We start from the raw sequence: 12,645 nt of genomic DNA, 5'->3' as shown, positions 1-12,645 counted from the left end.
ACACGTTTCTTAAGAAGAGGAAGTGCTTGAGACATGCGCGAGAAGAGGCACCGTGTGTGGCCATGGTGAAATCGCGACTGCGCACACCTCATTGTACAGGAATACAGGAACTGTCACCGAAAAAAAAAAAAGTGTTTAGTATCTTAATTTTGGCTGCGCTAGGTTACTGGAAATGCAATAGCACCGGTCATAAAAAAAAATGACATCTCCTTCTCGCATGCCTTGGACGTAGCAGGCGACCTTTGCACAACCACGTGACCAAGTGCTTGGAGGTGAACACGCCCGAGTTGTGTGCGCCGGTGGGCGGAAGCACAATTTTAAATCACTTTTGCCGACTCCACAGAGATATCAGCACCTCTCGACAACCAGTGGCGCCGAATATGCTCGAAATATCATTCATAAGATTGGCACCGGAGATGTTTGACAAATACCCTTTAAGAGAAAATCGCGTCTCAAGTGTCCACACACCTCTAGAGCAATTCATATCACCCACCGCCGAGCGAGACATTGTGTGCGCCACCGCCGCGCTTCACTACAGTCAGTAAGTAAAACGGTGCTCAAAAGCCAGTGCTACGCTACAGTTTCTTACGCTAACACAGAAGCGCGTGCAGAAACCGAGCCATGACGGAGCCAACCGTGCAAAAGCGGAAGGGAAGGTGTGCCCCAAATCGTAAACGCAATCTTCAACACTCATCACGATGGGCCTCGTTCTCTGCTACTCGCAGTTTGTGCCAGTTTCATGAGCCAGGAAAACCAGTGCCGGCTAACGAAACTACTGAAATGCGAAAGCGCGGGCGGCGCAAAGTCTGGCGAAAAAGAAACCTCTCAACTGGCCGCGTCGTTGTCGAGGGTAATGCCAAAAAGCTTTTCTAAATGTCGTAGAAGTAAACAAGTAGCATTTTCTTCTATCTTATAATGCAATGCAATGATCGTTTTCGTGGTTGAGCACTAGTGACAGAATTGTGAGGACTCGCTACGTCATTGGGCCAGTACTGGAATGTATCGAGCAGAATCTCAAATTGTGTCCTGCAGTTACCTCAATTTCTCAGTTTCTGAAGCTCTGTTCTTGATAGTACTGACAACTTAGACATTATCGAGCATAAATCTATCATTTTAGCTTGGTTTTATATTTGTCTTTAGTGTACGCTCTTTGAGGTGGCACCTTTGCCCCAAGCAATAAGTGTCATCGGACTTGCTTGTGTTTCTTTTCTGCGAATCTCTGTGCTCGCTACTTTCCTGTTGAGAATGCTATGCCAACCTTATAGCGCGCATGCCATTTGTGACCTGGAAGTGCCGGGCGTGCAAGGGCATGCAAGATAAATGATGATTATTGTTTGGGGACAAGATAATCCCCAAAAGGGTGCAAACTTGATTCTTGGAGTGCAGTCCTTGGATGCCCATAGTACAACGAAGGCATGATCTTTGAGAGCTCTAGAGGGAGTCGTCACTTGAGCACTGTAGTGTGGGCACCAACTGTTTGCCTTTCGGTGTCGGATCTTTTTCTACCCTAATTTGGTTAGCAGTTCGGACCCGATTGTGCTGTTGTCCTTTTCTGCAAATCCTTCATGCGGTCTGCCACGGTAGTGCAGCTAGTACAGCTGCGATTTCTGCTTTCCCTCTCTTTTGCGGCCATCTCACACTGTGTGCAGTTGAGGACCCATTGTTTATGCAGCAGTGTTGCTGCCATTTTCTTTTTTATTATTATTTATTTTATTTATCTTTTTTTTTTTTGCAAATGTGCTCATCAACTGGCCCTGTTCACAGTAGGAGGGACTGGCAGCACATGGTCTTTCGACAGAACCATTTAAAGCTTGCAGAGGATTGTAACAACAATAGCTTGGAAGGACAGCATTCCAAGACTCGTTGAATGGTGCACTGTGAGAAAGTTTGCAGGCACAGCGCAGGAGGGCATTTTAAAGTTAACATTGGGCAGAGGGCTGGATACGTGCTTTTGTAACTGTCCAAGAATGGCACACTGTGAAAAGTTTGAGACAATGATAGTGACCTGTGGCTGAGGTGAATGGTCCTTGCCGAGGAGAGGTAAGTTAACCCGTGCGAGCATAGAAGAGCTGTACATGTGCGAGTGGTCCTGTTTGTGATGGTGGCTTCAGTTAGTCGCATCGTTGTTGCGGATGCACTTCTGCATCATTTGCAGCTGGTGTCTGTAGCTTTGCATGCAACGTTGTACACGTCTTGGGCATCACTGTGCGGGAAATCCGTGATTTTGTTGACATCAGGCACTGGATTCTGTAACGATTCCTTTCCCTGTCCTTTTTACCCTTTGTGATTGGTTTGCATGCTGCGAGACTGTTACCTTTTCAACAAGCTGTAAGAGAATAACATGGAAGGAAAGGAATCCTTGCAGAACATGTCCTCCCTGAACTTGACTTTGTACTAGCCCATGAGACAAGCCAAAGTTGTAGCCAATTTCAGGCTAGCTTTAACTTTCCTTTGAGCTAACTTCGCTTCGTGCACACCGCATATAAACTGTTGTGCACTTGCTCCCTGGGCCATTCAGGATCTCTCAAGACCAACAGCAGAATGGTAGTCCTGGCTTGAATTCCTGGCTTAGCTAAGCTAGTGATAGCGAGCTTTCCGACTGGCTTAGCAGCGTCATGTTCGGCGGTTGTTGTTGTTGGTGGTAGTAGTGATGGTTGTCTGTTGGGAAATGGGGTGGTCACCGGACGGGGCTTCGTCTATTCACTTGCCCAGGCACGCCCTCCCCTCCGCCGTCGACGGCACCCTCCATCGACGGAGCGGCGACCACGGACCACCAGGGCCACTTCCACCGGGCACCCTCGCCCACACAGCACAACAGCACTAATGCCACCACAAACAACAGGTGTGCTGGGACTCTGTTTGTCACAACGCCAATGTTTAACACTAAAAAACATAACTCTGGCTTGACTGATGGATTGCTGTTACTGAAAAATCCTTCAGTAGTTGTTCTTGTGCTGCGATGTGACTTGTTCTTTGGGGGGGAGAAGAACTCGAGGGTAGCTGACCTGGGTCTTAAAATTAAAATTCTGTGCAGGGATCCTGCAGTGTGCTTGCTGTCTCTAAGGTCATATTCTGCCACCCTTGGTGGATCAGAAAGCAACACATGGTGAGCACCACGTGCCTGCAATTGATGCTGGTGGTGCATTAGTAGTGCTGTACTAACGTGTGGTCTTGTTCATTTCCTTGTGTAATGACGAAGCCGTTTCCCTGCAAAGAATAATAATGGGACATGAACTGGAATTCCCAATTAAAAAAACAGCGCTTCTGCAGTTAACTTGTTTTGTTGTGACGTCTTTGCCTGGTAACTTCAGTTTAAGGGGAGATGTGGGTCTTAAAACCAACTTTGTTAATTTTAGTGTGAACAGGGTGATATTTAACAGTATTGTTCAGCTTTTTCTGCTGATTGCAAATATCTAATTAGATTTTGTATATCTTCAGTAGAACAAATGATGCAAAGTTTTTAATACAGAAATTCAATCAATTTCTTACGGGACTTTTCAAAAACTTAACTTTGTCAAAAGGAAAAACAAAGCATACGGCCAGAACGCCAGAGAGTAGCTCTAGCCGGTGATGCTATTTTTATTGTTCTCAGTGCAACTATAATGCAAAAATACCAGCTGTAAACATAATTTCAATATTTTTGCTAATTTTAATTTGTATTTAGTGGCAATTAAAATTTAGCCGGCAACTTTAGAACTAAATAAATAGCATCACCGGCTAGATCCATTCGACACAAATATATTGATACCAAACATTTTGCTGGTACTTAGAAAGAACATATGAAGATCCCCCGTAAGGCAGTGTGCGGTGTCCAAAAACATGAAGCTGAGAAAAACGAGTTTGAACTTTCAGTTCACTATAACTTTTAATGGACTAACAATATGGCAATATAAATTGCACCACCATGTAGCCCTGTCTTTCAGCAACAAGTTCATGACATATATATGGCCATTTTGAAAAAATCACATTGAGATATTGGTTGCAAAATCATGCATAGTCATTGAAAGCAATGCCAGAAAGCTAGCACCACAAGCTTCACATTCCTATTTTAGTTCCTTGCTGTACAGAAGGCATAGAAATGGCATCCCTATGCAAATAAAGTTGCGCAGAGTTCATGGCCACAACAAAATATGTCGCTTCCACAAAATTTATGGCTACAACAAAAAATTTGGATCAAATCCCAGTGGTGGTCGCCATATTTCAATGGACCTGAAATGCAAAAAAGTTCCTTTGCTTGTGTTGTAGCGCTTCCCAAATGGTCAAAATTGGTCCAGGATCATATCACGGTTTTGGAACGTAAAATCCCAGAACTCAAATTAAAAAAAAAAAATTATTTCTTGCACACTCTCACAATTGTGCATTCAGCAAAAGGTCACACCTATACCTATAAAAGCCCAGGAGTGTAGGCAGAGTCTGTTGGTGGCTTGTGCCTCTTTGCAAGCTTTGCAAGCTTGTTTATCAAAGCATTTCTGTTTGTGTGATCCTTGTTGGACATGTGAAGCCTCCGACGATCCTTTCGCGCATGCCACACGTGGAGCACTCCAGCACAAGCTTGGCACAGAGCCCGTACACCTTGGCGAGGTCCTTCGAAAGCATCAGCGTTTTCTTGGCGCACACGGGACACGGCATAAGTCCAAAAAAGTCTTGCACCACGCATAAATCCACGATCGCAAGTTCCGTTCCGCTGTCGCTGACGTCCTCTTTCGTGTCAACACCCAGCAGCTCAAACTTTCGCTCCGTTGCAGACTGCGACGCCAGGCGCGTTTTCGCCTTATCGGCGATCGCTGCGCGCTTGCTTCTTTCTTCGGTCGTGAAGAAAACGGTATCTACGCGGTCTGCGCCAACACGCGAGGCGTGGGTGGACGAAGTGTTGATGCTAGACGTACTGGGTTGCAGCTCGGAACTCGATCCGGCAGAATCTTCAGGCAGACCAGCAGCCGGCAACTCCGGGTACACGACAGCATCCGTCTTCCGTCGCGCATTCCACGGCCGCCTTCGCGCCTTGCCGAACGCTTGACGCGTAGTAGTCTTCATACGACGGTCTCCTCCAGCCTTTCGGGCAGCGAAAAAGACACTTTATCGAACGTTGTCGAGAAGCGAGCGGCCGAACATTCACAGCGGCGCGATGAAACGACACAAACAAGCAGCGCGCACGAGAGCGACCAGCCTGTCGGGAACGCGGGAATCGGCACTCAAACGGCGCCGGACCAATAGGAGCGAGGCGCGCGGGGGGGCGTGCGTGCTTTGGCCAATCAGCGGCACGGGCGCATCCTTCAGAAATGACGCGATAGCGTCGGTTCCTCCTCACCTACGCCATATTGAACCGGCGCAAAATACGCACAAAGAAAGCAGCTTCCAAACAAGCTCAAGATGGCGCCCGCCGGCCAACGCGTTCGCAAATGACGACGGCGCGAAGTTCGAACATTTTTGGCGATTTTTTGCTAATTCCGCGGCCACCCTGGCCCGTATAAGTGTGTTTTTTTATTATTTTCCGATTAAATTTAGGTTTTAGATTTCGCGGAGGGATTCTTGAATGTATAAACGTAGCGAAAACGCACTTTTCCGAAAATCGACTCTTTTGCGATTTTTTGACATATAAAGACCCGCGTCTCCCCTTAACGTCGTAAAAGACTGCTTTAAAGCTGTATTTCCCTACGAACGGTTCTATTGGCAAAGATCTGTGATGCTTTCCACGCAATAATTTCATCACATTTTGCTGCACCAGTGTATAGACTTAATGTTACATTGAATTATATGAAGCATGCCTCCGAATTTCTTTCATGTGTGACGCTTTATTTCTTGGTTTCAAATGTGAGCAGATAAAGAAATCCCTCTAGTTGTTGCCTGCCATGCAAACCAGAGTAAATGATGAAAATGATTCATTGAGAATACTGCACCTGGCTTTAAACTTTCCATAAAGAGTGTTGCTCGTGCGTCTCTTGTGACACGCGTCCTGTTCTGCGGGCTTCTGCAGTGGGTCACAGCAACTGGCGCACAGCGGGACGACGACGTTGGCGGACCTCGGCAGCACGGCGTCGTCTGCGGCAGCTTCCTTGTACGCCTCATTGGCGAGTTCTCAGGGCCGACCAAGTTCTCCAACGGCACCGTCGATACTGCACATGAACGGCCCCATAGTCGACAAGGTGCGCGACATGGTTGGCCACCCTAGCTTCCTCTCCCTATCATGACCAGTAACCTGTACGTGCGTGGCCTTTTACTTCCTTCTCGTCCCCTCTGCCTATGTCATCACTGCGACGTCCCAGAATCTTATCTGCCCAGGTTCTATCATTTAGCAGGCAAGATGCGTGCTAAGCAAGTTATTTTTCTATTGCTTGATGTTGTTGCTTTTTTTACATGTAGGAAGTTTATGCTTGAACGTTTGCACTGATTCATGAAGCCTCCTTCTGAAGCCTCTTGTGCCATAAGTGCCTCCAAGATGTCTAACTGCACAAAATTTTGACAGCTAGTTACACTTTAAGGCCAACTAAAACAAAACAGTGTGTAAACCGTAGCTTCAGTAAACTGTAGTTTCCTCTGTTCTTAGAGCACAAGACTGTCATTCGTACCATAGCACTGCCCTGTCCTGTTCAAAAGCATCATTGCTTTGGCAGGCTGACAAAATATTTAATTTGTATGTTTTATGTTCTAATACAGAAAGAAGTACAAAAGCCGTGCTAGTTCTCAATGTTATAGTTGATGACCAGTTTTCCCTTTTTGGTTCTTTCCTCCGATTTGATATTGCAAACGTCCATTCGTAGCAGCTTTTCCTGATGCTTATACTCTTAATTCACACAAAATTTTGCCCGGAGGCTCTTTTATACTGCAATGTTATAAATCTAGGCTCTTTAAGTGGTAAAAAATCGTATTGCTGTTAACCTTTAAACAGTGTACTTTAAATGAATCTGTTATCTAAGCGATGTGTACACTAGTTGTAATTTTCATGTTGCACAGTTAGTTTAATGTCACTTTTCGGTAATGAGCAAAACGAGAACAAGGTAGGAGTCAGCGTTTCGACAAGTGGACTTGTCGATTTCTAGGCAAGACCACTTGTCATAGAAAAAGACAAATCCACTTGTTGAAACGTTGGCTCCTGCTTTTACCTTGTTCTAGTTTTGATCATCGTCTTAAATTTCTATCTCCTGCCTTTCCCGTGTTTTCTCTGGATTTGTCGGCAATGACATTTGGCTGTAGTGGCGCAACATTACAGAAAATTTCATGCGGATGAGATGGCGATTGCTCTCTGTCGCGCAGTGAGACAGAAAAGATTAGCATTACCGTTTATGCAGAAAACTTTTAGAAGTGTATTTCTTAAATTATTTATTCATCTTAGAAATTTATGCCAATTAGCTAAAATGTTCAGATAAATAAATTATGTTTACTTATGTAATTAAGTGATTCATATTCAGATGATCTAAACAAGGCTCAAGCCATGTATGAATCAAATAAGTAGTTAAAAAGCAACATGGTCGACGTAGCGGATCCAGTGTGAACACGCTTCGACACCTGCTGATTAAATGCACAGCAGCTTTGTGTCCATAAAAAACCTTATGAGTGACTTAAAATTAAGTAATTGTAATTGTGTGTTGTTTTTGCTGCTCTTGTATTTGGTTTCTGGTAGGCTTCAGTGGATACCTTGGTATTAGGTTGTGACACATATTCGAACTAGTTGCGAAACTCATTTGATTGTAAAGGTCATCATTGAATGATGTCAGATATGCCCTAATAGCAGTGAGTTAATGACATAAATTGTGAATGTAATTCATTGCTAACGACATTAAATCCTCCCGTGTGACGGGTATAAGATGTGGAGAACTTTTGTCATTGTTTAACCGAGTGCTCCCAAGGACATTTCACTGATCAATGTCTGCCTCTCTGTCTTGCAGAGCGGGGACTCGATGTCGTCACTGAAGTCGATAGCAGAGCAGGCGGTATTAAATGCTGGTCTCGAGAGTCACCTACAGTCACCATCCTCACAACAACAGCAGCAGCAGCTTCAGCAAACGTCGCTCCAGCAGTCACTTCAGCACACGCTTCAACAGCAGCAGCAGCAGCAGCAGCAGCAACAACAGCAGCAACAGCAGCAGCAGCAACAACAGCAGCAGCAGCAGCAGCAACAACAACAACAGCAGCAGCAGCAGCAACAACAGCAGCAACAACAGCAGCAGCAGCAGCAACAACAACAGCAGCAGCAGCAGCAACAACAACAGCAGCAGCAGCAGCAGCAGCAGCAGCAACAACAGCAAGTGCAGTCATCGTCGTGTGAGCGAAGTGAGTGTAATTTGCATTCTCCCATGTCGCAGCTTGTTTTTAGTAGCAGTAGCTGTTGTGGAATAAGTTCAGTGGGCCAGTACTTTAGTCTGGAAGACGTGCTTTATTTAGACACCTGCGTATGCTGCAGCGTAACATGTTATAATTTTGAAGACTTCAGGTTTTCTTTGCGGACGTCACGGGGTTGGCATATCTGGGATCTGGTTATCTTGTAACCATTCCCAGAAAAAAAAAAAATCTGTTAGGTGGCTTTCGTATGAACATGAAAATGGAATCAAATGGTATCTTTCTATGCCGAGAACACATAGCAAGTGTAAGTAACTAAAGATATAATCAAAAAGGAGTATAATTAGCCATAAGCGCTCGATAGAGTGTTTACACCCGTTTCAATATTTTACTACTAGTGGTTTCATCTGCCGTGTATGCAACATGCACGAGTGGGGTATTTTGGATCCTAATGCATGCCTCACGCTTCTGCTGCACGTGACCGAGTTTGAGTGTGTGATATTTTAGTACTAGTAGCGTCATCTGCCGACAGTCGGAACGTCCCAAACTGCAGAAAAAGTACTTCGGAATTCGCGACGTCACACTGACACAGCGGGGCTGGGGTCTCGGCATGGTATTTAGCAAAATAGAACCTTGACGTTTTATTTTGTCTCTTTTAGTATTTAACCTGTCACTGCAAAATTAGTGGAAATTGAATCTTGACAGAATGCTTTGTCAGCTTAAATTGACTTTGTGTTTCTCTTGAGTGGCCCTTTAACAAACCAGCAACTTTGCTAACAGATTGTTGCAGAATTTGGGTCGTACCGGGGCTGCATGCTTTATAGCATTACAGTGGCCCTGGAATACTTTTTTTTTTAACATAGTAAGAAAACATTGCTGATATGTTACCAAATGCTCCAGTGAACATAGGAGCCGAATACAGTAGAACCTCGTTGATACGTTCTCGTTACGTACGTTTTTCTGGTGCCAACATTTGCAATCGAGAACACAAAAAATGACCCAGATGGAGTTGTGCTAATTTTTTTATTGGTTCATACGTTCCCAGAACACACAATTTGTCGGCACCAACGTTTAGTAAGTCACCAAACTGCAGTCGTGCGATACATTTTCCGGCCACTTGATCCCATGTAAACCATAAAATGTGCAAGGCACACGCAACCGAGAATACCGTATAGCTTCCCGCTGCGGCTACTTTCACCGCAATACTCGCCCACCCGTCCCATGTGAAATCAATGGCGCGCACAGTTTCTTATTCCGGTACCAGCGAATCTCCGCCCGGGTCGTCGCACGCTGCATTCACGGCTATCGCCACCAAACCTATTGTGATAAGCATCTTCACCTATCTGTTTTACAGTGCATGGTGTGTACTGCCATTGGTAGCGCACTGCACGCGTTTAGTAGGCAAAAATCAAAACATGCCACCGTTCCCTGCTGCAAGTGGGATGTGGGCATCACGTTTTGCTTTGTTAACGTACGGCGTTGCCCACCTGCTCGATTTAGCACAACACGCATAGGAAAACAACAAAACGTGTCTCGGGCCGCCGGAGCATCACCAGCTTGACGTACATCGACGTCTCGTGCTGCAACGATCCGCACAGCGCTTCGCATTAGGTACATGTCAACAATAGTTTGTCAAATTTTTTAAAACTAGTTTGGATTGTGCGTTTCCCTGGTTAGTACGTTTTTTCTCACGTCTCTTCCTTTTTTCGAAACGTATGAATGGGGTTGTTACTGTACTATTGCACTGTATACAGCAGGAAATTTACAATTGCATCGCAGAAGCAGCGATAAAATCACTTGCTCTCTCGTTTGCACTGTCGTCATCCAGTGTCATAGCAAGCAGCAGAGCCCACAACAGCTATTAGCTGATTTGATGACTGCAAGAAGCTTCTCAGCAATTACAATTATTGCTCATTTTAGTTAAATAAATGAAAAATACATGTACATGATCAGAAAAGGCAGAAAGATAACTTAATTTTTGCACTTTGGCATTTTCTTCTGGGATCAGTGGTTGAGTACTGCAGGGAAGTTGCTGTGGTGGGTGGCTGCTGTTCTTCATGGCACGGCCTTTTCTAGTTTGCATGGGATCTAGCTGCTGGAAAACGATTGTACGATCATACGATTGCAGTTTGGTGATGTACTGAGCAACGGTGTCGAAAGATTGCGTTTTCCAGGAATGTACGAACAGGTAAAAAAAAGAAGCGTAACTGTGTCATCATTTTTTGTCTCGATCGTGTACATCGGCGCCGAGAAACCATACAAAACGAGATCGTTATCAGTGAGGTTTTACCGTATTCACTGTGGCCGGTATTGTCTCCAATCTTGCATTTCCTGTTTCTGTTAACTGTAGGATACCGTTAATGATATACAGCATGCCCAACAAAGTTAGCTTTATTTAAGTGTACCCGCGTTCATTGTATCGAAGCTTCACTTTGTATGCTTCCTGGCTAATGCCACAGGTTCGTTAGGGACCTTGTGCCTAATTAGTAGATCCGCCCACCGGAGTGGGCTCTTGAGTGTGCCATTGCTGAGCGTAGGTGACTTGCAGGTATGTTCGAGTCCGTGGTGAGCAGCAAGGAGGTGCCGCGGCCACAGCAGCAACAGCAGCAGCAATCAGCGGCAACGACGGAGGCGCACATCCCACCCCTAAGAGGCGTGGCCCCCTTAGGCCCCGCCCCTTTGTCCAAGGAGTGCTTCTACCAGCTACGGCTGCTGGAGGCCGCCTCCATGCACATGCCCCACCCGTCGGACTCTGAGCGCCTCAGGTCAGTGGCTCTGCTGCTGGCTTGCTACATCTGTCTTCACCCTGGAGGAAGGGAACAGCTAGGGAGGGAAGTCGCGAAGTTGGAGCCAAGAAAAGTCTGGCCCAACACGCAATCGCGTTGCAGTAAGCTTTACGGTATCTTTGGCTGGTCGGGAGCAGCTAGATTGCAAGTGCTAAGCAAACTGAAATGGCGAACGTCGCGTGATCGGAGCTCAACAAGATCTCGGAGCCTGTCTGATGAGAGAGTCGGAGAGAGTCGGAGTAGTTCCGAGTGCTGTCGACCGGATTCCATAGCACAATTAGGACCAGCCAAACGTGTTTCAAGCACTTCGTTTCAACCAGCAGAATACGGTGTCGCTTTTCAGACTGTTTTAAAGTGCGCAATAACAACCAATTGAAGATATTGGTGTCATCCATTGCCGCACAGCCACAGACCACGGGTGAGACAGCAATTTGCAGATGTCTCACTCGCATGTTGTGATGAAGGACAATAAAAGGATAGGTTGCAATTAACAACCAAAGTTGCACAGTAGCAAAAGATGTGCACAAAGTGGTTTGCTAAGCACCCGAACAGTTGCGTGACAATTCAAATGTACCACGAACCAAGCACCCTGCCGTCCTGCACTCTGTAAGTCTGCCGAGTGCAGGAGCACGTCTGCGGCTTACTTTTTGAAAGAAAAAAGGCAAAAAGGTGTGGCTTCACAGAGTTTACTTGCGAAGGCTGACTTTGTGACGTACATAATGCCGGTTTATTTTCTTCCTCCATGGTATTGTAGGGTTCTCACCCGTGCTCTTGGGTCAAAGGAACGACAACGCAGTAGTGCAAACAATCAACAAGGGCATTTATTGCACCTTTCATAGACCATGTCTGCTAGCAGAGTTGCTACCCACAAAACGTGCCGATGGGCACGCGACAAATCGCAAATGTTCGACTCGCCGCAACCGGATAAAGAGCGAATATGTTCGCTCCATGCTGGACACCAACTCCTGGTCGTTCACGTGTACGGTTGTTCGAAAGATCGTGTCTGTCCATTCCGAGGTAGGCTTCGTGAGACGGTCTCGCAGAGGCATGGATCGACGCACGTGCGGAACGTCCGCGCCGCTTGCCGATCCCGAGCCAAAGAGGAAGAGCCTTCTCCTTTCCGCGCCCAAGTAAACTCGCGTTTAGGTGGCGTTAGCAGAGCCACACTCGCGTCATCTCTTGCAGTGCGCTTCAACCACACCGATTGCCTCGGACACCAGGCCATGCGACGAAGCCGGATTACAGGAGGCAGGAGCTATGCGGGAAAACAACCTATCAGGGGACGCGTGAGAGTCGCGCATCCACACAGTATTTACCCAACTTTAATGGGCATAGTTTTCGTGATTATGGGTGTGCAAATATTAAAAAATTTTGAATATCAAATCAAATATTGTTTAATTCTATTTGGTCTTCAAACCGAGTAGTCAATATTTGAAAGTACGGGTATCTCTAGCATATGTTTTTAAAACCTAAAAACCTCCCTCAATTGTGTGCAATTGAACATAAAGTTTGACCAAAAGTGTGTTAAATCTCATCCTGATAGCCATTGTAGGCATAAAGCTTGAGAGGTTGCCGTGTTTACTCA

The 12,645-nt window shown here is 45.9% G+C and overlaps 1 protein-coding gene across 5 annotated transcripts in view; it reads left to right on the top strand.

The window, feature by feature from the left end:
- Not3 (CCR4-associated factor Not3) overlaps window positions 1-12,645 on the top strand; it is a 56,135-nt gene that overhangs the window by 35,763 nt on the left and 7,727 nt on the right. For 4 of the 5 annotated variants that reach the window (XM_050173814.3, XM_050173813.3, XM_050173812.3 and 1 more), the window contains exons 10-14: window positions 2,713-2,842; window positions 3,035-3,106; window positions 5,975-6,143; window positions 7,884-8,268; window positions 10,823-11,039. In XM_050173814.3, coding sequence (XP_050029771.2) covers window positions 2,713-2,842; window positions 3,035-3,106; window positions 5,975-6,143; window positions 7,884-8,268; window positions 10,823-11,039 — 973 coding nt within the window. The remainder of the gene's footprint in view (window positions 1-2,712; window positions 2,843-3,034; window positions 3,107-5,974; window positions 6,144-7,883; window positions 8,269-10,822; window positions 11,040-12,645) is intronic. The other variant, XM_055067898.2, reaches the window with a different exon arrangement.

This window comes from Dermacentor andersoni, chromosome 8 (genome assembly GCF_023375885.2).
Source record: "Dermacentor andersoni chromosome 8, qqDerAnde1_hic_scaffold, whole genome shotgun sequence".
Taxonomy (NCBI): domain Eukaryota; kingdom Metazoa; phylum Arthropoda; class Arachnida; order Ixodida; family Ixodidae; genus Dermacentor; species Dermacentor andersoni.
Note: the sequence above shows the minus strand (reverse complement) of the source record. Positions and strands in the feature narration are given on the sequence as shown.